The sequence below is a fragment of the Gigantopelta aegis genome, chromosome 3, assembly GCF_016097555.1.
Source record: "Gigantopelta aegis isolate Gae_Host chromosome 3, Gae_host_genome, whole genome shotgun sequence".
In the NCBI taxonomy this organism is placed as follows: domain Eukaryota; kingdom Metazoa; phylum Mollusca; class Gastropoda; order Neomphalida; family Peltospiridae; genus Gigantopelta; species Gigantopelta aegis.
Window position 1 is genome coordinate 54,149,869 of NC_054701.1, and position 22,688 is coordinate 54,172,556.

The 22,688-nt window shown below is 36.9% G+C and overlaps 1 protein-coding gene across 3 annotated transcripts in view; it reads left to right on the top strand.

Moving 5' to 3' along the window:
• The window catches only part of LOC121368244, a 174,830-nt gene that overhangs the window by 104,165 nt on the left and 47,977 nt on the right, over nucleotides 1-22,688 (top strand). For all 3 annotated transcript variants that reach the window (XM_041492886.1, XM_041492888.1, XM_041492887.1), the window contains 5 exons: nucleotides 826-908; nucleotides 1,429-1,506; nucleotides 12,987-13,146; nucleotides 17,726-17,925; nucleotides 19,462-19,552. In XM_041492886.1, the coding sequence (XP_041348820.1) occupies nucleotides 826-908; nucleotides 1,429-1,506; nucleotides 12,987-13,146; nucleotides 17,726-17,925; nucleotides 19,462-19,552 (612 nt within the window). The remainder of the gene's footprint in view (nucleotides 1-825; nucleotides 909-1,428; nucleotides 1,507-12,986; nucleotides 13,147-17,725; nucleotides 17,926-19,461; nucleotides 19,553-22,688) is intronic.

The window sequence follows — 22,688 nt, forward strand, 5'->3', positions numbered from 1 at the left end:
GATTGGTCAAAAGTATGAAGCATTGACCCGTGACCTCTTCCAGAATCCATTGTTTTAAAATGGAAATAATAGGAACTCTGAAGTAGTAAATTCCAATGGGCATTTTTGGAGGCACTTGTAGTGCTACATCCATTCAGACTTTTGCAACCACACTTAATTGTTCATTCCGTTTTGGTTGAATAATTATATTATAGAAATGGATTAGTGAATCACCAATGACCTGACTTGCCTCTATTTCACCCAGTCCACATTTCATTTGTATTAACAAAAACATAAACACAAGATGTAAAAATAAAACATTTTATAAAACTATTAGAAAATACAACATTTTAGTGAACACTTTAGTGAATAATACTCAGTGAATATAGTTTGAAAGTTTGAATGTTAATATTTGATTAATATTAATTTTATCTGAGTTTAATATTAATATGAGTTAATATAGTATGTGAATATACCCCAGACATTTTAAGCATTTCCAAAATAGATATATGTTTTGCCTGATTATCGTGCATACTTTAAGAACCCACCATGTTGCTAAATGAACTTTGGATAAAGCATATATTGCTACTTGGATACTGTAAAAATATTACGGTCAGTAATTCCCATTATAGTATTGTGCTGGAATGCAATTCAATCCAGACCAATCAGGGCAAATAATATATCAAAACTTGAGCACGATGCCTTTGAAATATGTATAGTATGTACCTCAATTTACTTTAACCCATTTTATTTTCTCATCATTGAATCATTTCAAAACTTACTTTCAAAACTTCATTACTTTTGGGCTTTATTATTATATTTCATTACTATTTAATTTATCAACAGAATCCTTTGTTTATGAAGACCCTGCAGTGATGTATGAAGGTATTGTTGACAACCCTGATCCTATCAATATGGAGAGTTACTTGGTAAGTTAGCCTGCTTTTACCACATTCGTTATTTTAAGAATAAGTACAAGGTCAACAGTATATAGCTTGTGAAGTTCATCAAATGTCTCAGTAAAACTTGGTGTGATTGCATGTAAAAGATTGATCGGTAACATCTGAATTGCATTTATAATCTTTACCAGCTTTAAAGTCTAGATCCTTTGTTTCTCATGGACTAATTTTGCCTAAGCCACAGTAACATGAAATTTGAATCATCAAAACAGTGTAGATTGTAAGATTAATGTGAAATGCTGATAAAGGGGTCACATATTTTATCATTTTATCCGCACTTGAGAATTTACTCATTTGGAATTATTTTACATGCTGTGCTTAGAAGCCGAATCCAGGTTATACAGTCAAAGTTAAAAATACTATTTAACATCAGTTTAATTTGCTTCAAACTGGTGTGCAGGTTGGAAGGCTCATTTATGATCATTATATGGTTAAATTATGGCTATATAGTTTTTGTTGTTTGGTCACAGATGTTTCTTTTTCTTTTCAGGTTCCATATGAAATTGAGTTTACAAAAGATTTTCTTGAAGGAAAGTTAGAATTGAATCCTTTGGTGCAGAAACATGAGGTATCTAGTTTTCTCTTTTATTAACATCCTGACTACTGGATTAATTTTTGACAAAACCACATTTTGGGTGTACAGGTTTATAACTTTTTCTCACATGTTTTTACTTATAAATACATAAAATAATGTTCAGATGTGAAGTATTAATTGTTTTCATGAGTTTTTCGAAAATTTATATTAATTTAAAGCTTAATTATTGCTTAAAATCAACAAGTTTATTGGTATATTTAATGAATAAAATGGTAAACGTGACAGTTATTACAAATAACTGGCACAGCCATTTTGCTCCATCCCACTGAATGCGCCATCTGGTGAGCAGGTTGTTACATAACACTTAACAGGTCACATCAGGAATTAGTTGTAGAACTGAAGAAATAAATGTAGCAGTCTGTTGATTTTCGTGTAATGGTGAAACAGACATGGGTCACAATGTTCTGTAATAATACCCAGAGCTGCCAACTGCTATGCTTTGGGCATAGTTTGCTATGCTTAGTCGACATTAGCTACGCTGCTACGCTCATGTCTAAATTGTCACGCTCAGTTGAAAAAAAATCCAGTAAGATATGCTAGTGAAAACCAGTAATAACTTTTGCAAAAGATTAACATAACTGGATGATTAGTGTATTTGGCCAAAGTTTTTACTAACAAATTATGTTCTATTTGGCAAGGTTATATCCCAAACAAAAATTGCAAGCTTAACAAATAGCTGGTAACAACCTTGCAGCAAGGTAGTAACTACCGCGTTTCGAGCTAGTATTTGGAACCTTTTTACAACCTTGCCGCAAGCTTGCGACGAGCTGCTTGCGACGAGCTTCCCACAAGCTTGTTCTGTTTAAGCTAGTATTTGGAACCTTTTTACAACCTTGCTGCAAGCTTGTTACGAGCTTCCCGCATGCTTGCGACGAGCTTCCTGCAAGCTTGCGACGAGCTACCCGCACGCTTGCGACAAGCTTCCCGCAAGCTTGCAACAAGCTTCCTGCAAGCTTGCAACAAGCTTCCTGCAAGCTTGCGACGATCTACCTACAAGCTTGCATCAGTGGCAGCCATCTTGCATCTTGTATAATTCTTTAAAAAAAAAAAAATGCTTTTAAAGTGAAAAACATGAACAGTTAAAACAAAAAAATAGGTGCTACATGTTGTCAGATACTTAAGCTACAAAATTAGTTTACCTGTCTGATAGACATGTTCCATTTATGTGGGATAGTCTTGACTAAACTAATATGCTAAAAAGCTCCAGGTCCTATATTATTCTTCTTCTTCTTGTTTTAGGTTATATTCCTCCACTATCTGGAGATCCACACTGTGGTGTAAAGTCATTTGTTTGTTTCTTCTTGTTTTCTTTTTTCTCCTGTTCCACCAAGCAGGATTCAACCAAACTTGGTCCAAATGATCCTCTTATAGACCTGCCCAAGTGTTGTTATTTTTCAGGCCAATAAAAATTTCAAGATGGCCGCCCTGGCCTCTGAATAACTGAGACATTTTTAACTTTTACTCAAGTTCCACCATGCAAATTTAAACCATATGTATTCCTAATGATCCTCTCATGGCCCTGACCAAGTTTGTTATTTTTTGGGCAGATTTAAAATCAAGATAACTGCCCTGGCCTCTTGATTGACAGAGACATTTTTTTGCTTCTTTTCAAGGTCCACCAGGCAGGTTTCAAACTTAGTCCAAATGATTCTCTCATGACTTACTAAGTGTTGTTATTTTTGTGGCTGATTCAAAATCCAAGATGGCCACCCTGGCCTCTGATTGGCTCTGATTGGCTCAGACATTTTCAACATCTCAAATTCCACCAGGCTAATTTCAACCAAACATGGCCCATGTCATCCTCTCATGGCCATGCATATGTTATTATTTTTGGGGCCAATTGAAAATCCAATTATTACAAGACGATTCTGTTTTAACCATATTGTATTATCATTTGTATGTATTAATATTAATTTTGTTTTAATTATTATTGTAAATACTATTTAAATCTGTAACATGTATGTTTGGTTGTTCAGCCACTGTTCCCACTGAATTTGATAAATCATATGAGAAGTTATAAATTAAAAAAAAATAACCATGAAAATGATTTGGACGTAGCTTTTTCTCCACAAGTGTAGACATGCTTTCACAGTTGAAGATATACATGCAGCAAGCTTGCAAAAATGAAAACATGCTTGCGGGAAGCTTGCACAGTTGAAGATATGCATGCAGCAAGCTTGCAAAATGAAAACATGCTTGTGGGAAGCTTGCACAGTTGAAGATATGCTTGCAGCAAGCTAGCAAAAATGAAAACATGCTTGCGGGAAGCTTGCACAATTGAAGATATGCATGCAGCAAGCTTGCGCATGCTTTCACAAATGAAAACATGCATGTGGCAAGCTTGCAGAAATACTGACTACCTTACGCGAGCTAAATGTTAGCTTGCAAATATCTTGCATTGCTTGTACTACCTTGTAACAACCTTGTAACTACCTTGCAACAACCTGGCCGCAAGCATGCATTTTTGTTTGGGATGTTTCATCTTTATCACAAATTATAAGTCTACAGAGTACAGTTGAAAAGCGGACGATTTATGGCAGTTATACTAAAAATTGGACTTAATCTTGGAATACAGTAACTGAAAACTGAATTCCTCATTTCTGTGGCTTTTTCTTTTTTTTATTCCAACATATAAAAGTATAATTTGTGGATGAAGAACCATTGTAAAACAGTTATAGTAAGATGTATTCAATAACAGACATGTAGTTTTACTGTAGGTCGACCCCAGTGTCGCGTACTATAAAACCCTTCAAAGAACTGTTCTTTAGTTATGTTATGCTTGCTTGCATGCCGTGAATATAGAAAATTGCATTTGAATGTATGCCAGTTAGGAATAGAGTAATTTTAATTTTAACTTGAAATAAGAATATAAGCATTCAAATATAGTATTGATCACATCATCGTACAACAGTTAATTTTGGGTTTATTGCATTTCGATGCTGTTTTAAAAAAAAAAATGTGGTTATTCATAATCCTGTTCAAATCGCCTGACTTATTTGACAACATTTGTTACATTTCGGGTATGTCCGTATCCCTTAACCGACGACATGCATTAATATCTATGCTAAAAATAGCCTAACCCAGTCATTTGCCGTTACTATGACGTAGATATTTGATGTTATTCAGTGTTCTTTTGCTGCTGTTTATGACATTTGGCCATGCTACGCTCAAATATCATTTACTACGCTCAGCTTGTCTTGAATGCTACTCTCTCTTGTGGCTAGGGGTTGGCAGCTCTGATTACCCTCAGAGCAATAAGTATTTATTACAAAATAAACTGGCTACAAAACAAATCACAATAACTGTTAAATGTTGTATCATGTTTTGTTCATGCATTAAGCTTCTGTGTATTTGAGAAATCTATATACTGAATTGATAAACTGACTGTTTGCTTAATTGGTCTATTTAGTCCAGGCAGTTATGTAAATTTGCATTTTTTTTGCTCAAGTCAGTAAAATGTATTTCTTTTTATTCTTAAGACTATCCAGAATTAGAAACCGATTGGTAGGATTTTTTTCAGTCATTTGATCATGGCGGCCATCTTGAAATTCAATTGGGATATTTTACATATATTTTGACTCCCAGTTAACATAGAAACACAATTCTTGTGTCTATTTATACTTTTGAGGGCAATGAACTCGCTAATAACATTTTATTTAGTCATTTGGGCATGACAATCATCTTGAACTTCAAAATGGCCACCAGCTAAATATTCTTATATATATATTTACTCACAGTTGACCCACACCAACAATTTAGGTATCTGTTTACATTTATGAGCTCAGTGAATGAAATTATGAAAACAAAAATTGTTGTCTGACCTAAGCATCCATCTTGAAATTCAAAATGGCCACCATTTTAATATATTTTTCCATATATCTCAACTCTCGGTTAACATAGAAACGCAATATGTTTTGTCTATATGTATATTTATGTAGCCATGAATTTATTGATGACATTTTTATAGTCATCCAATCGTGGCAGCCATCTTGAATTTCAAAATGGCCACCATTTTAATGTATTTTTCATATATCGTAACTTCCGGTTAAGGCAGAAGCACAATTATTTTTGTCTGTACATTTTTAAGATCAATGAATTAAAGAGTGTTATAGATTTTAAACTAATGAAATACAGGAACAGACCATTTTCTAAACTGTAATTCACAATGATAAATTAGCAGGGCTCACACATTTAGTATCTGGCTAATTGAATGTTATTTAAATTAGCCACTTTTTAATAATTTCTAAAGAAATATCCTACATACATGTATCTGAAAATTGACTAAAATTAATTATTTTCCATTGTGACCCCTGATTAGACATCTACTTTGTCTGTAATGACATGTGTATTGCAGCAACCATCACCACTTGTAGAGTTCTGTATATTGCGGGCTGTATTCCTTACAGGTTCGTCTACCTGAACACTTACTGATACCACAGTTGCATCTGATCAGTTCTATTACAGCCTCTGGTGCAGCTTGCACCTTCAACCACATTTACAAATATATCCTCCTTGATCCAACCATGGGTCTAGATCACTGGGTGTAGCATGGACTCCTAAGCTAGGATATTTGCTTGGAGATATGCTCTTTGGGTATGCTGTTATTAAATATTTGGCAGTGTTTTCATACTTTGGTTTGGTGATGGTGTCTTGAACTTCTATCCTCAGAATAGCTGCATCAGTTATACAAATGACCCTTGGGCTTAGTACCATGGAGTATTGACCTCTTTATATGATTCATCAGTAATTCCAAGCTGGCTAAGCGCTCCAGATATAGCCAGTGGAGCTTTCCCGAATACATTCAGTAACATTTGTTTGCATATACCATCAATTTGTCCTGTGGTGACACATCCAGTTACTACATGCAATTCTGGTAATGCTGATTTTCTTTCTGAACACAGTTCATCTTCAATTAGTTGCATGTTGATATGGTTGCGACTTACATCTGTACCGATAATTAGTGGGATCAGTGTGTGTGATCTTCTCAGGATAAGAACTAAGTCTGTGTCTTGTGCACAAATGCACTTCTAATCTGCCATATATCTTGTCAGTGAACAGAAGCATTTCCTGCATGCTTTGATTCACTATTAGATGGTTACATGGGTGTAAGGTTTATTTTTTAACACAATCATATTTATGAAAGATGACATCAGATATTTCCACTAAACAGGCTACAGATTTTTGAAGCTATCTGAGCACTACGATATCGAAAACTATTGCAGGCCATGATGTGACAATGACACATGATTCCTCATACTTCGTGAAGTAATCGGGCCAGGCAATGAGGTGAATTTCTACATCAAAGACAGACTGTTGGGTTTTTATCACCATTAGAATACACAAATAGTTACCAGATCAACCTGCAAACATTGTACAATGAACTGTATCCAGAGATAGACTCAGATTACCAGATGTTCGTGCTGTAACTGAATATGACACAACAGGACAAATGGTGATGGTGGACATCAATAAAGAGAATTCAATGTATTCACGAAAGCTCCATATATAAGTAACACCCAAAAGTCATGTTGGAATTGGTGATGAACTATACAAAGAGGTCAGTGAAAATGTGCAGATTTTACTGCATGGAACCAAGCACAAGGGTCATTTCTACAACTGATGCAGCTATTCTAAGATGAAAAGTTCAAAAAAACATCACCAAACCAAAGTGTGGAAACACTGCCACGTTCCTCTGGGGTATGAAAACAGCATACCCAAAGAGCACATCTCCAAGCACATTTCTGAGTTCAAGATGTCATGCTACATCTGGACATTCTTGATCCATGCAAACTTGGTTGGGTCAAGGAGGTTGGTATATTTGTGACTGCTGTTAGAGGTGCAAGCTGCACCAGAATCTGTGGTGGAACTGATCAGATGCAATTGTGGTGTCAGTAAGTGTTCAGATAGATGTACTGTAATTTAGTGTAAGCAACACAACCTTCAATGTACAGAGTGTTGCAAACGTGAAACTGATGAGGACTGCTGCAATATGCATACTATTACAGATGAAGTAGATGCCTAATATGTCATTATGCATTACAATTTACAGTTGGTATGTTCCTTTATTTCATTAGTTTGTACTAATGAACAGAAAAGTCGTATTTGTATGTAGACTAGGAGAAAAGTATTTGACATTTAAGATGTTTGCCATAATTGGATAACTATAAATCTAAAGAATTATTCATTGACCACTGAAATATACATCTAGACAACAAAATTGTGCTTCTCCATTAACCACGAGTTGAGATATAAGACATGTATTAAAATGCCGGCCATATTGAATTTCAAGATTGTTTTCATGATTCAATGACTATATAAATGAAAACGATCCAGTGCATGGAATACAGAAATGTACATGGACAAAAAATTATGCTTCCACGTTATCCGGGAGTTGAGATATTTGAATTTTTTTTATTTGAATTTCAAGATGGCTGCCAAGATCAGACAACAATTTTTCTTTTTACAAAATAATCATCTGAACTCATAGATGTAAACTGACACCAAAATTATTTTTCTGTGATTAATGGGAGTAAAGATAGAGAAAAAAACATAATGATATGACGTCCATTTTGAATTTCAAGATGGTTGCAATGTGAGATGAATAATAAAAACAATATTTTAATTCACTAACATAATATGTTTAAATAGACCCCAAAAATATGTTTCTGTGTTAAATGGGAGTGGAGATATATAAAGAAATTATATGAAAATGACGGCCATTTTGAATTTCAAGATGGCTGACATGATAGTGGTCAGAAAAAATGCTACCAATGGATTTCTGGTTCAGGTAGGTCATGGGAACATATGACCAAAATTTTATTAACTCGAGCAAAAAAAAATGCAACCTTCAAAAAATTAACATAACTCCCTAGACTAATTCTTGTATGTGCCTCCGGCTGTGATTTCTGATTGGCAGGTGTATATTTGGTAGATTACCAGACCAAGCAATTGCCACCATCTAGACACAAAAAGAATACGTATACTGGTATTATTAACATCATAGAGTATTGTGATACTTTTTTTTTTACCAGTCTGATGCATCATGACATCCTAATATTAATGTTTGTTTGAAAGTATGGAGAAATTGTAGACACTTATATTATTAGTTTGTAGTGGATCAGGACCTATATGTCACCATATTGCTAAATAAAATTAAAACGTTCTCCAACAATAACCTGTCACCACTAAAATGGTAATGGACATTATATTGACCGACAGGGTTTATTATACTGTAAATAATTATATAATACTATTGATTAAGTAGACTGTCCCATCTAAAATCACAGAACAGACCAATTATGTAGTCCCAGAAAGCTGAGCTGAATTTGGTTTACGTGTGCATATACCACTAAGGTTTCGCACACGCCTGTCACAGGCTTAACCTCTGACATCACCAGTGACTAAGTTCAGACCAGGAGGGGGTGGGTAAGTTTGAGGTGGGCGGAATTTGGAATAAAAATTTAGAAGTTGGGTCAAAGATGTAAAGCCAAAATGAGCTGATTCATCCTATTCATATCTGGACAAAAATTTAAAGTCCAAAAATAAAATTAGAGTGCACGGCCGAAAAGGTTTTAAGGTGATTTGAGCAGTTTAGACAGACCATCAAAATGAAGTGCGTCAGACTGTTTACAAAAAAATACACATAAAATTTTGAATGCCGGACAAAAAAATGAGGTTACCTGTCCTAGGAGAGATTGGCATTATGGTGATCCCAAGTAGAAGTGGACATCAAGTGACGGAATGTGCTGCAGGTAACGCATAGCATTTAGCGCCTTGGCGACAGCTGGGTAGTTCTAGCCTATGGCAAATCTTGATCATGTGATGAAGTTATGAGATGTCCATTTCTGGCACTAGGAGTTCCTGGTTGTAGAGGTTGTTCCATCGCTTGTTCCGTCGCTTGGTGAGGCAGACCAGTGCTATTCCCTTGCTAGTGGAGGTTGGGTAGATCGAGACCTCCCCTTCGCCTCTCGGTAGTGGTTGGAAGGTGTCGGTCAACACGTGGCTCTTGACGAAAGTCTTGTCCCCAGTAGTGTCCATCCTAATGAGGTGTTGATACGTTGGTCGCAGCCTCGGTAGTATCCATCCTAATGAGGTGTCGATACCTCTGTCGAAGCCCCAGTAGTGTCCATCCTAATGATGTGTCGATACCTCTGTCGAAGCCCCAGTAGTGTCCATCCTAACGAGGTGTCGATACCTCTGTCGAAACCCCAGTAGTGTCCATCCTAACGAGGTGTCGATACCTCGGTCGAAGCCCCAGTAGTGTCCATCCTAACGAGGTGTCGATACCTCGGTCGAAGCCCCAGTAGTGTCCATCCTAGTGACGTGTCGATACCTCGGTCGAAGCCCCAGTAGTGTCCATCCTAGTGAGGTGTCGATACCTCGGTCGAAGCCCCAGTAGTGTCCATCCTAGTGAGGTGTCGATACCTCGGTCGAAGCCCCAGTAGTGTCCATCCTAGTGACGTGTCGATACCTCGGTCGAAGCCCCAGTAGTGTCCATCCTAATGAGGTGTCGATACCTCGGTCGAAGCCCCAGTAGTGTCCATCCTAATGAGGTGTCGATACCTCGGTCGAAGCCCCAGTAGTGTCCATCCTAATGAGGTGTCGATACCTCGGTCGCAGCCCCAGTAGTGTCCATCCTAATGAGGTGTCGATACCTCGGTCGCAGCCCCAGTAGTGTCCATCCTAATGAGGTGTCGATACCTCGGTCGCAGCCCCAGTAGTGTCCATCCTAATGAGGTGTCGATACCTCGGTCGAAGCCCCAGTAGTGTCCATCCTAATGAGGTGTCGATACCTCTGTCGAAGCCCCAGTAGTGTCCATCCTAATGAGGTGTCGATACCTCTGTCGAAGCCCCAGTAGTGTCCATCCTAATGAGGTGTCAATACCTCGGGTCGAAGCCCCAGTAGTGTCCATCCTAATGAGGTGTCGATACCTCGGTCGAAGCCCCAGTAGTGTCCATCCTAATGAGGTGTCGATACCTCGGTCGAAGCTTGGGAGCCGTCAGGAGAAAGTTCCCGGGTCCATCTGGATTCGGCTGGGTGGTCAGCTGCGGCGGCTGTGTGCGTGCCCTGTCAGGCTGTTAGCTCAGTGTTGTAGCCTTCCTCTTCACACCAACAGGCCTCGAGTGGGTAAGCAACTCAACGGGAGCTGTCTGTGTAGTCAACAACTGCACCGGAGTCACCCTGATGGTTGTGGAGCTCGGAACACTCAGAGGTTCTTACACATAGCCGTGTAAAGTACTTCAGGAGCTGCATCTGTAGATGCTGGGGCCGTTTGCTTCGTCGTCCTCTTCCATGGGGTTGGTGGGGGAGGTGTCGCAGAAGGGATCGCTGCTCCCAATTTTGGTCCCCACCCCCCTTTGCCACCCCTGGCACACATTTCCTCTTCCTAGTACTCCTCTTCCTTTTTGATTGTACCGAGTCACCATACATCAAAATCACGGTTGCCCGTGACTCAGTGTACACAACTCAATACTCCACCAACACTCCGTAGCTGGCTGTAAGTCCAGCTTCATCGTTGGCACAGAGCAGAGTGGAGTCCCAAAGAAAAGAAAATTATCACTTGGTTATCATAGATGGTTGTTTTTGTTCAAACATACCAGTAAGCCTAATAGTATGCATTTTTTCTTTGGATTTTTCAGAGAAAAATATTATATATAACCCCATTTCATTCTGTTAATTCAAGTTTATATATATTTAGTTAAATAGTTTATTATATTATCAAGACATTTATGTTGTTTTATAAGTCAGGTTGATCAAAGCAAAGCACCTTGTCATAAATACTGCATTTATTTACATTTATTGTGCATACAGGAGCTGACATCACTTCCTTTCAAGCTATAGTACCAGACGCGACAAACAAAATTGCTGCACCCAGTTAGCAGGAATAATCATGTTTTTTCTTAATTCTAATATTAGGCATTTTTCATTTTTGTAAACTGTCAGTATGTGTTGGTGGTCTGGGTATGCATCTTTCCAACAGATAAGGCTCATATTTGACTTCACCACTCCTTTAGGAATTACTTTTACAAAATTAAACAAATGTCGATTTACTAAGAATATACTTAGACATTAATAGCCTACATGTACCAAGGCCATGCACTAACTTTGTACTATCAAAATCAAAGGACAACTGTCTGTCAACTGAATATAAAGTTAAAATGTTCAATTCAGTGGTTCTCCTAGTTTTATTGTATGGATGTGAAATACATGTATGGGAACATGAACAAAATAATATATTTAATTCTGGACAAATAAACTGTTTAAGACATACATGTGTATCCTACTTGTTACGAAAACAACATCAGTTTTTATGCTTTATGGAGAGCTAGGGTGAATGCCAATCACATTAACTATATATAGAAGAATGGTATGCTAAAGGGCATGACATATCATGAAATCAATCAAAATTGTCTACCCTTGTATACAAAGTTATGTTAAATGACCACCTTACTAATAGAATTACTTCTAACTGGATTACCAACTAAAGGAACTACTTCTAACTGGACTACCAACTAAAGGAACTAATTCTAACTGGACTACCAACTAAAGGAACTACTTCTAACTGGATTACCAACTAAAGGAACTACTTCTAACTGGACTACCAACTAAAGGAACTAATTCTAACTGGACTACCAACTAAAGGAACTAATTCTAACTGGACTACCAACTAAAGGAACTACTTCTAACTGGATTACCAACTAAAGGAACTACTTCTAACTGGACTACCAACTAAAGGAACTAATTCTAACTGGACTACCAACTAAAGGAACTAATTCTAACTGGACTACCAGCTAAAGGAACTAATTCTAACTGGATTACCAACTAAAGGAACTAATTCTAACTGGATTACCACTATTAAAAGCACATTGAATAACTTGGGAATGGGGGTGATATCTGGATAACCCAATCTTTCATATCAGTAAATTATCTCACAACAAATTAAACCAAATCAATGTGATCAGTACTTACAAACATGGAAACATTTAAATATTATTTGACCACACACACCCGAAAAAAACATTTAGAATCTCATATGGTTAAACACTGAATACCACACCCACCATCAAAACTAAAAATATTTACTGTACCATATACGTTTAATAATTTATTCAGTTATAAGTACTCATATATCTGTATTAAATATTTGTATTATTGTATAATATATTGATATGTGTGTTTGTATATGTATGTGTATTGTAATTAATATATTTACTGTCAACCATCTTGTGAAAATGTTTGTTTATATTTCTCCGTTGTACAATGGCCCGAGTATTAATAAAATCTTGTCTTGTATTGTCTGGATGTTTACTGTGATTGTTGACAAATGACAGTAGTCAAAGAGTTCTGATCTCTTTATAGGAAGAATTCCTGTTATAATTAACGGATTGATGTGACACAAACACATGACAATAATTGCTTAATTAGTTGAATGTTCTGATCTGTGTTCTTATAGGAAGAATGTGATGAAGAACCTGATTACTTGTTGGCTCCAACAGAAGTATATTTATCACCTTGTGACACACCTAGCCATTTGTCACACATTGATCTTATACTGGATTCAGAGGTCACCCGGTTTGACCTGGAGAAACATATGGAACAGAATCAAAATAAAGGTACATGTATGTGTGACTAGAGCCTAAATGAGTTGTCAAATGAATATCCCCAGTCAAAGTTTTTATATATCATGCAGGCCATTTCAGGACAAATCAATAATTTTTGCTACTGTGAGTGCTGTTCCTCATCATGGTGCAGGAGTGACAACATTCTCATGTTGTTGTTTTTTTAGAATTTGGCAAGTACAGCACATGTATTCAATATCTTTTGAAAATTGTAAGATTATGATTCTATAAGCATCTGTGATAATATTTTAAAATGTTTTTCTTTATCACCTGTCCTCAAAACAAATGCATATTCCCCTAAAGATAGTAGTCTGATTCGAACATCCCAACAGCCAATGGGATGGCCTAAAATTCTTCTACTGTGTACTCTTTTCTGTTCCGGTCACATGACTGTAACTTCCTTCTTTTGTCTTCGCTCTTGTAGTTTGGCCATCTTTCTTTTTTTATACGCCTGTCTATGATGGGTCTTATTATGGTATAGCGTTGTCCGTCCATCCGTCCGTCTGTTAACTTTTTCTTGTCCGGACCATATCTTGCATACAGGACCATCAAACCTCATATAATCTTATATACATGTAGAAACAACTTGGGATGGTGGTGTGTTATGTACTATTACGAGATCACTGTGACCTACTATTCACGGTCTACTGCACATAACAGTAAATCCTTGTCTGGATCATATTTTGCATACAGATGCATACAGGTCAATCAAACCTCACATGTAGGAACAACTTGGGATGGCAGTATGTCGCGTACTATTACTAGGTCACTGTGACCTACTATTCACGGTCTACTGCACATAACAGAAAATCCTTGTCCGGATCATATCTTGCATACAGATGCATACAGGACCATCAAACCTCATATGAAGGAACAACTTGGGATGGCGGTATGTCGCGTACTATTACTACTTTTCATGGTCTACTGCATATAACAGTAAATCCTTGTCCGGACCATATCTTGCATACAGATGCATTCAGGACCATCAAACCTCACATGTAGTTGGTTCAAAACAAACTGTTCATCTATCCCATTGCAAAAAATTCAACTAATTAGAATAGAATCATACCTGTAAAATATTCATTAATATCTGTGGTTTTCCAGTACCGGTACTCTTGTTCTCTGCATGTCTTAATCTGAGCCATCTGTCTTTTTCTCTTGATTTAATGGAGAGTTTATTGTATGTATACTACAATGTTATTGTACATTATTTTGGTTTAATTCACTTTGTTTAAAGTATTGTGTCCAAAGTTATTTATTGTCACTTATGTCGGTCAACAGTCGTCAGTCGCCATTTTTAAAATGGCGGCTATTTGTTTACCAGAATTGTACAGACTCATGTTGTTCTTCATCATTACAGATTGAAAAACAAGGTCTGATGTTAGTTTTTCTAGAGTGATGAGATCTGGCCTTAAATGCAAGAAGTTCATGGAGGGTGGGAACCCCCATGAACTTTTTCCTGGCTGTCGATCTCTTTGTAACATTGATGCAAAATGTATCCACGCCATGCCTTTGGACGCCTATCCCTGGGTCTTAGCCGTACGGGTTAAGAAAACTGAGTTCTTGGCGGCTCCAGTGCCTACCATCCAGCCGTCGATTGCAGAATCCATGGCAGACATACTTAAGAATATCCTGCCGGCCATGCTGCAACAGACTGCTGCAGGAGTCTCTTTGTGGTTGTTTCAAGCGACTCACCATCTGTTCGTCAGTGCATTACTGGAAGGTTGGGGAGCACAACTTCGGGGCTGTGGTCCACACATGAAACCAGTCTCCACTTCATCGTGTTAGAGCTTCTGACAATTTTAAACGCAGTACATGATTGGTGCCACTTGCTGATACATGCAGGTCTCATGGTGACATCAGACAATGTAATGGCAGCGGCTTATATCGATTGCCAGGGCAGAATACATTCCATCAGCCTGCTTCACCTCACCTATCATCTGTACGATTTGGTCAACGCCATTTCGTTGAATCTACGAGCCCGTCACATTCCAGCAGTGTCGAACGTACTGGCAGAATGTTGTCTCGACCATCCACGCCACAAGCCACAGAGTGGATTCTCCATCCAGAAACTTCCCAGTGGGTGTGCCAAAGGCTTTGGACACCAAACATCAACCTGTTTGCAACACGCTTCAATAGTCAGCTTCGGGTGTACATATCACCGGTTCCAGATCCAGAAGGTCTCAAGCTTGATGCACTGGCCATCAGCTACACCTCATCACTCCGATGTGGCCAAACAGTCCGATATCCAGTTTGCATATGTCTTGCAGATCCAGATCCTCTACCATTACCTGATTGGGATCACCTTCTGCTTCATCCCACGTCGACAGCATCATCTCAATCCATGCTTGTTCCAGCTACATATGTGGACCGTATCTCCGAGGGTTTGAAGAAAAAGGGGTTCTCTTCCAAGACCATGGAGGCTATACTGAAAACGCATTGGGCATCTACAGCAACTGCATATAATGTCTGATGGCTTTGCTTTCACCGATGGTGTCTACATCATAAAATCAAATATCGGACAATTCATGTGGAGAAGTTGGCAGAGTTTTTGCTATATCTTTGGACAAGTTTGAAACTCTAGGGTTCTACAATAGCTTACTAAATCTCGGTCGTTGCTACAGTCCATGAATCAGCCACCGGAACAAGTTGGCGGTCATCCCTGAGATCCATGCTATGATCAAAGGTTTCAAACATAATGATCAGGTTCAACGTTTTCATCCACCGAAAAGGGACCTGAATCTTGTACTGCGGGCTTTGTCCAAAGCACCTTATGAGCCGTTAACTGCGTCACCCTTCGATGTCTTGACAAGGAAGACGGTGTTCCTATTGGACTTTGCTACATAGGCTAGAGTTTTTTTGAGGGCAAATGAAGTTGAAAAGAGATAAAGAAAACTTAAGTTGTCTTCTCTTTTGTGAATACTCACCTGTCCTCAAGGGTTTATACCCTCCCAAGCCTCCCCACTTCCAGTTCTCTGTGCGATTTGTTCAGGGAAAAGAAGGAAGTTAAGTCACATGACCAGAACAGGAAGGAGTATGCAGTAGAAGAATTTTAGGCCATCCCATTGGCTGTTAGGATGTTCGAACCAGACTACTATCCTTAGGGCATTTGTTTTGAGGACAGGTGATAATAGAGAAAACACCTTAAGTTTTCTTCAATATTAATATACTTCAATCATTATTATCTTTCATAAAGGTGTCTTTCATAGCTGCGCACATCTTCATACCAGTGAATATTTAGTAAATATATAAATTTTCTAATGAACTGATTAAATTAACTTAAAACAATTTGTACGCTCAAAATTACTTACAATTGTTCTGAATGGACTATATACCACAATAGAAAAGTAAAGTTTGTTTTATTTAACGACGCCACTAGAGCACATTGATTTTTTATCTTATCATCGGTTATTGGATGTCAAACATATGGTCATTTTGACACTGTTTTGAAGAGGAAACCCGCTGTCGCCACATAGGCTACTCTTTTTTCGACAGGCAGCAAGGGATCTTTTATTTGTGCTTCCCACAGGCAGGATAGCACAAACCATGGCCTTTGTTGAACCAGTTATGGATCACTGGTCAGTGCAAGTGGTTTACACCTACCCATTAAGCCTTGCGGAGCACTTACTCAGGGTTTGGAGTCGGTATCTGGATTAAAAATCCCATGCCTCGACTGCGATCCGAACCCAGTACCTACCAGCCTGTAGTCCGATGGCGTAACCACTGCGCCACCGAGGCCGGTTATATACCACAATAGAGATACAACAATGTAGCATACCTTTTGGCACGTGTGAGGTCATGTGAAATGCACCCGAATGTCAATTTATCTTCCTCCATTTTTACAAAAGTCAGGTGGACCCGATATTGGTAATTTTAAGGAATAAACAAAAATGATGGTTTTTGCAGTTTGTAAAGTCTTGTATTTACATTGTAGATACTTACTTGTTGGAACTTTATTGTTAATAAAAATATCAACAAGCAGACGACAACAAATCAGATGTTAACTGCAAAAACCATGCACAAGAAAACAAACTGAACGAAGTTTGAAGCTTAATGCAGTTAGGGTTGATGACGATACTTTTGTTTGACACCCAATAGCTGATTTTGGTTTAATTGTGATGTGGTGTTAACCATTTATTGAATCATTTTTGTCACTGCATTGTCCCCTTCAGATTTCAATGGAATAATATTTAAGTTCAAATATTGTTGGACTCCAAAATATAGGTTACTAAACTTTGTTCTCATTATAGAGGGCACCAATTTTCAATGCTCAAGTAACCTATTGGTATTCATTTTCGTCCATCATAGTGTGTCATCTGTTGTCTGTCTTTCATAAACCTTTTCACCTTTTCAATTTCTTCTCCAAACTACTTGACGAATTCTATCCAAATTTTGTTAATTACACATGTACAACTGATTTTCGTATTAGTCTCATAAAATATGGAATAAAACTACCTTTTTTATTAGAAAATTAGTTTTGTACACATGTACTAAAATATGGATACAATGGAGGAAAATATGACATATTTATTTTATAGAGTCAATGCATAGTTCACTTGAGGTAATTTTTCAGCTGCACAGAAAAAGAAGCACCAGAAACTGGTTGATGGCAAACCAACTGTGGTTACCTTCAGTGGAGATGAGACTGATGAGTGTGATGGTGACACATTCACAAACTTTGATTTTCCTGCATTCGGCCAGTCTCCCGGACCATCACCCACCCCATCTGTAGTTTCACTTCCGCAATCAGTAGGCAGTTCTCCATCATCAGAGGTATGTTCTTTAATAGCATGTCACTCATTTATAGTCTATTATATACTCTTTGGCTATTTGTTTGGTAAAATACTTTATTTTCAAAGAATTTTTACACAAAAATAACCTGCAAAAAATAAACTAGTAAATAGTAAATTAATATACCAATAAATCAGTGCATAATTCAGTCATAAATTGTCTTTTGTTGCCCCATTTTCAACTGTATAACAGACAATATCTCAGTATGAGTTTCTTTGTCATACTGATTGTATTCCTTACCAGGTATGTTTACATTTCTTTTTGTTTACTTGACTGCTTCTTCAGTCGCAGCGTTGGCAGGTTCAGATGACAAATAGACAGACATTGTCTGGGACTTGATGGTCTCGGTAGTTTTTGTTTTTGAACAGTATAGTCAGCCACTTTAACAAGAACATATTGCAGCTTTATTACCTGGTGTACAGTTTTGAAATAAACATACACATTTACTAAATTAATTCTTAGGGAATGGGTAACATATTATTATGTCATCATTAGAGTAAGACTTGGTTCTGTGAAATTTGTTTAATTTATTTCAGTTTTTATAAGAAACACAGGAATATACTCTGATAGCACATGCTTAAACCGAGTTGTTTAATTGAACATGGCTGTGTTTTGGACTTGTGCCACACCAATAACTTGAACATACAGTAACAAAATTCTTTTATAATCATACTGAAAAATATTGTTCAATGCTTAAACCCTTTCAACAATAATAATTACGACAATTCCAAACTGATTAATATATAACTTTCCTGTTGTTTATACATGTACATGAGTGTACGAGACGGTGGGGTAGGGGACAGTTGTCCCTCCTCCCCAGTCGAGAGCAGATCCTCAAATTTGTGCAAAAACAGCAAAGATATTTGGGCAAAAAAAGCATGCCTGAAACCTTTCCACCATATTTTTCCAACATTCTACCCACACTATTACAAGTAGAGTTTTGTTTACAACCCTGTATACATGTAGCTGTTTGATGCTAATGCTAGTATGGATAAATGTTGTCATCCAGATTTAGGCATTTTCATTTAATTAGGGCAAAAGCAGGCTGCCCCCTACAAAAATGGGAGCCCATATGCCTATGGTTGTTTATTAAGAAAAATGAAAAAGTAGGATCAACATTGTGTAGCTTCTAGACTGGCAGTGTGAAAATATAGAGCATGTTCTATATCGTCTGTTGCCAAATTTGTAGTTTGCACCAGCACATATGTATGTCTTTTGTCGGATTCAGTTCAGTGCATTTCATTTTTGACTAGTACCATACTCACCAGACCAAGACCATAGATCCTGTGTGTGTTGGGCCTATTGCATGTATCCATAAACATATTCACTAAAAATCAAACCTAATATAGTATTGTATGTTCATTGATGTCATGTCATATGACAAATGCTGTCTGAAGTTATGTATATTTGCATTATAAATGGTAGCAATTGAATGCAGTGTAAAACTTCTTTTTTTAAATTCTAAATTAGAAAAAATTCCTAAATTAAGTTAATTTAATTTTTGTTTTCTAACCACAGATAAGTGAAAATTCAGAAAATGATTTGAATAAAAAGCCTTCCCAGTTTCAGCCAGATACTTCAGTGCAACAGCCAGTTAAGTCAGTGGAAAGTAGGTATTATATTTCCTATGACGCAAGCAGCAAAGGGCAAAGGTTTGTCTCAAAAGCACATTTCCTATTTTGCAGGCTATATTACTGGGTTTTTTTGCAGAACCATAGAGTATAGCTGCAAGATGGATCTGTTCTGATATATTTGTTTACAAATATAAATCAAGCTACATGCATATAAATCATCTGATTTTGGCTGCATGTAATGTGACAGTGTTGTTTTTATAATATAATTTAATTTAATTTAATTTAATTTAATTTAATATATTACCAGTTAATTTTGGCATAATTAATTTATCATTATTTTGGTATGTAGAGGCAGTTTGTGCATATATCTTCCAGTTTGTGTTGTTGGTAGACTACAAAGTCAAAACATGTTTTGTTTGTTCAGTAGTAATTAGTTACATGTATGTGTTTTGTATTCATGCAGTGAACAGCAAAGATTAAAATGTCACACCTTGTACTTAAACTAGACAGTCTAAACTTTTTATAGCAAACTGGTGCTAGTCAACATCCAGTGTTAATTGAGGCAACATCTGTAAGAAAACACAATTTTCATGTCCAGATACATGTAACCATTATTGTCTGATATTAGATATTAATTAGATACAGTAAAGTACACTTATAACGAATACATGTATGCTTAGAATGAATTACTGCATATAGAACAAACTAAAGTCCTGTTTGATTTCCATATATATTAATTTAATGACCAATTTATGCAAACGTGTACAACGAACTACTGCTATAACGAACGAACTATCATGATCCCTTCTGATTTGTTATAATAGTACTTTACTGTATATTGTAAAAAATCATAAAACAATTAAATTCTCATGAATTCCTTCTAATCAGTGGATTTGATGTGGGATAACATGTGATTTTTGTTTATTGAATACACTTACCATACATTTTTATTAACTGAATTTTTGTGCAATGCATTGACAAATGTCTGTAACTAATGTTTTTACATGTATTATGATATGTAAATGTTTCATTTAATCATTATGTATTCTAATATATAAATTGATTAAATTATGTTAATAATTAGTGCTGTCCTCCTATAGATGAGACACTTGATAAAGATTGATGGAATCAAGCACTATTTTCACAAATGCTCATTTGACTCTGCATTGTGCACATATACATGTACAGTCAAACCTGTCTTAAGCAGTCACACAAGGGAGTAGATCAAATTGGACGCTTCAGATAGGTGGCCGCTGATTACAGGTTGGCACATATAGAGTCTTTAAACAATTTGTTGTTTCTTGTTTTACCATATGTACTGCTAATTAACGGATGTTTGCTTCACAATTGACTATAAATCAACTTTTGACATGTTGCCTCCTTCAGAAAAAAAAAATGCAACTGGAATGAATTAAATTAACCGTTTTCAACAAATTTGTTTTCTTTTTCCATTTATTTAATCCCTACTTCATGCGGTGTATTGTCATAGTAAGTGAATTTACATATGTCAAGCGTAGCTTGCCCAGAGGCAATTAGATCCATTTCAGAGTCAAACGTTCTTAATTGATAGACTGTTGAGATGTCGGAACTGAGTGGGTACTAGTATTCATGAAGGTGTGAATATCGGTAATTTGCTGCACATTATCACTGTTGTTAAAATATCCCTTTTATAAAACAGTAACCATTTAATGTGGCCACTTAATACAAGTATTTTAGCGATTTGGGATCCGATTTAGGTGGCCGCTAGCCACGTTAGACAGGTGACCACTTATTACAGGTGCATTTACACTATAAATTGTTTGGGAGGAAAAAAAGTGGCCGCTGATTACAGGACAGGTTTAACTGTATATGGTCTTGATTGCTTATAATAATTTTGTCATTCCGATTTAATATGATCAATACATGCATTTGTTATAAATTAACATAATGAGATGAACATAAATGTAGGGTGGGATGTAGCCCAGTGGTAAAGCATTCACTTGATGCACTCTCGGTCAAGGATTGATCCCCGTCGGTGGACCCATTGGGCTATTTCTCGTTCCAGCCAGTGCTCCACAACTGGTGTAACAAAGGCCGTGGTATGTACTATCCTGTCTGTGGGATGGTGCATATAAAAGATCCCTTGCTGCTAATCGAAAAGAGTAGCCCATGAAGTGGCGACAGCAGGTTTCCTCTCTGAATATATGTATGGTCCTTAGCCATATGTCTGATGCCATATAGCCGTAAATAAAATGTGTTCATTGTTAAATAAAACATTTGCTTCCTTCCTTGAACATAAATGTCTAATGAATTTGCTTATTAATACTTTTTGTCCAGGTTTAATGTCAGTATTGAATAAATATTTAATACTAATAATTGTTTTATAATTCATGTTTGTTTTTCAGCGCTTTAACACACCTCGCACAAAATACACAAATTGGCTTTGTCAATGTTGCCTCTCTAAATAACACTTGTTTTTTAACCTATTGGATTAGTTGGTGATCTTGATGGAGTGATATTCCAATTAACAATTAGGTCTGTCCTGTCTCGTTGGGATAATAATACAATAATACACACGTGTCGCTACAACCTCAGAGTAATCAACATTTGGGGCCCATGGGCATTAAAAGTAATTGCAGTGCAGATGCTCTTCTCAATAAGTTACATAATTTGTATAGTCAGTGTGTTTCTTTATAAATGTGTTTAATTAGCATGTCGCTGTAATCGGTATGTGTGTGGGTCACTTGACTGACTGCTGTATGAAAACAACCAATCAGCCCATTACATCGCTCATTAATATTAACTAGGTGACAATGTTTTCCGGAAACTAAAAGTACCTGTATACTTTTTATGCTCCACAGATTAAACTAACATGATTACTCTTTGAGTGTACTACCTGCCATTTGTTAACAATCCGCAAGAACAAAGAAACCATTAGATGCGTGACTTTTCAACACTTTTGTAAATGAAAAAAGTGCAGAAAATTTGTTGAAGGGGTCGAAATGCACTAAAAACTACCAATATGGGACTGACTTTACTAGTCATAATCCGCAAATTGAGGTGGTCTTAATGCCAGGGTAGTTTTACATATAAAATAATAAGTAAAAGTGGTGTTAATAGTGGAATGGTCTTAATACCGGGATAGTCGTTAGGTGGGGTTTGACTCTACTGACAGAATTCAAGATTTCTACC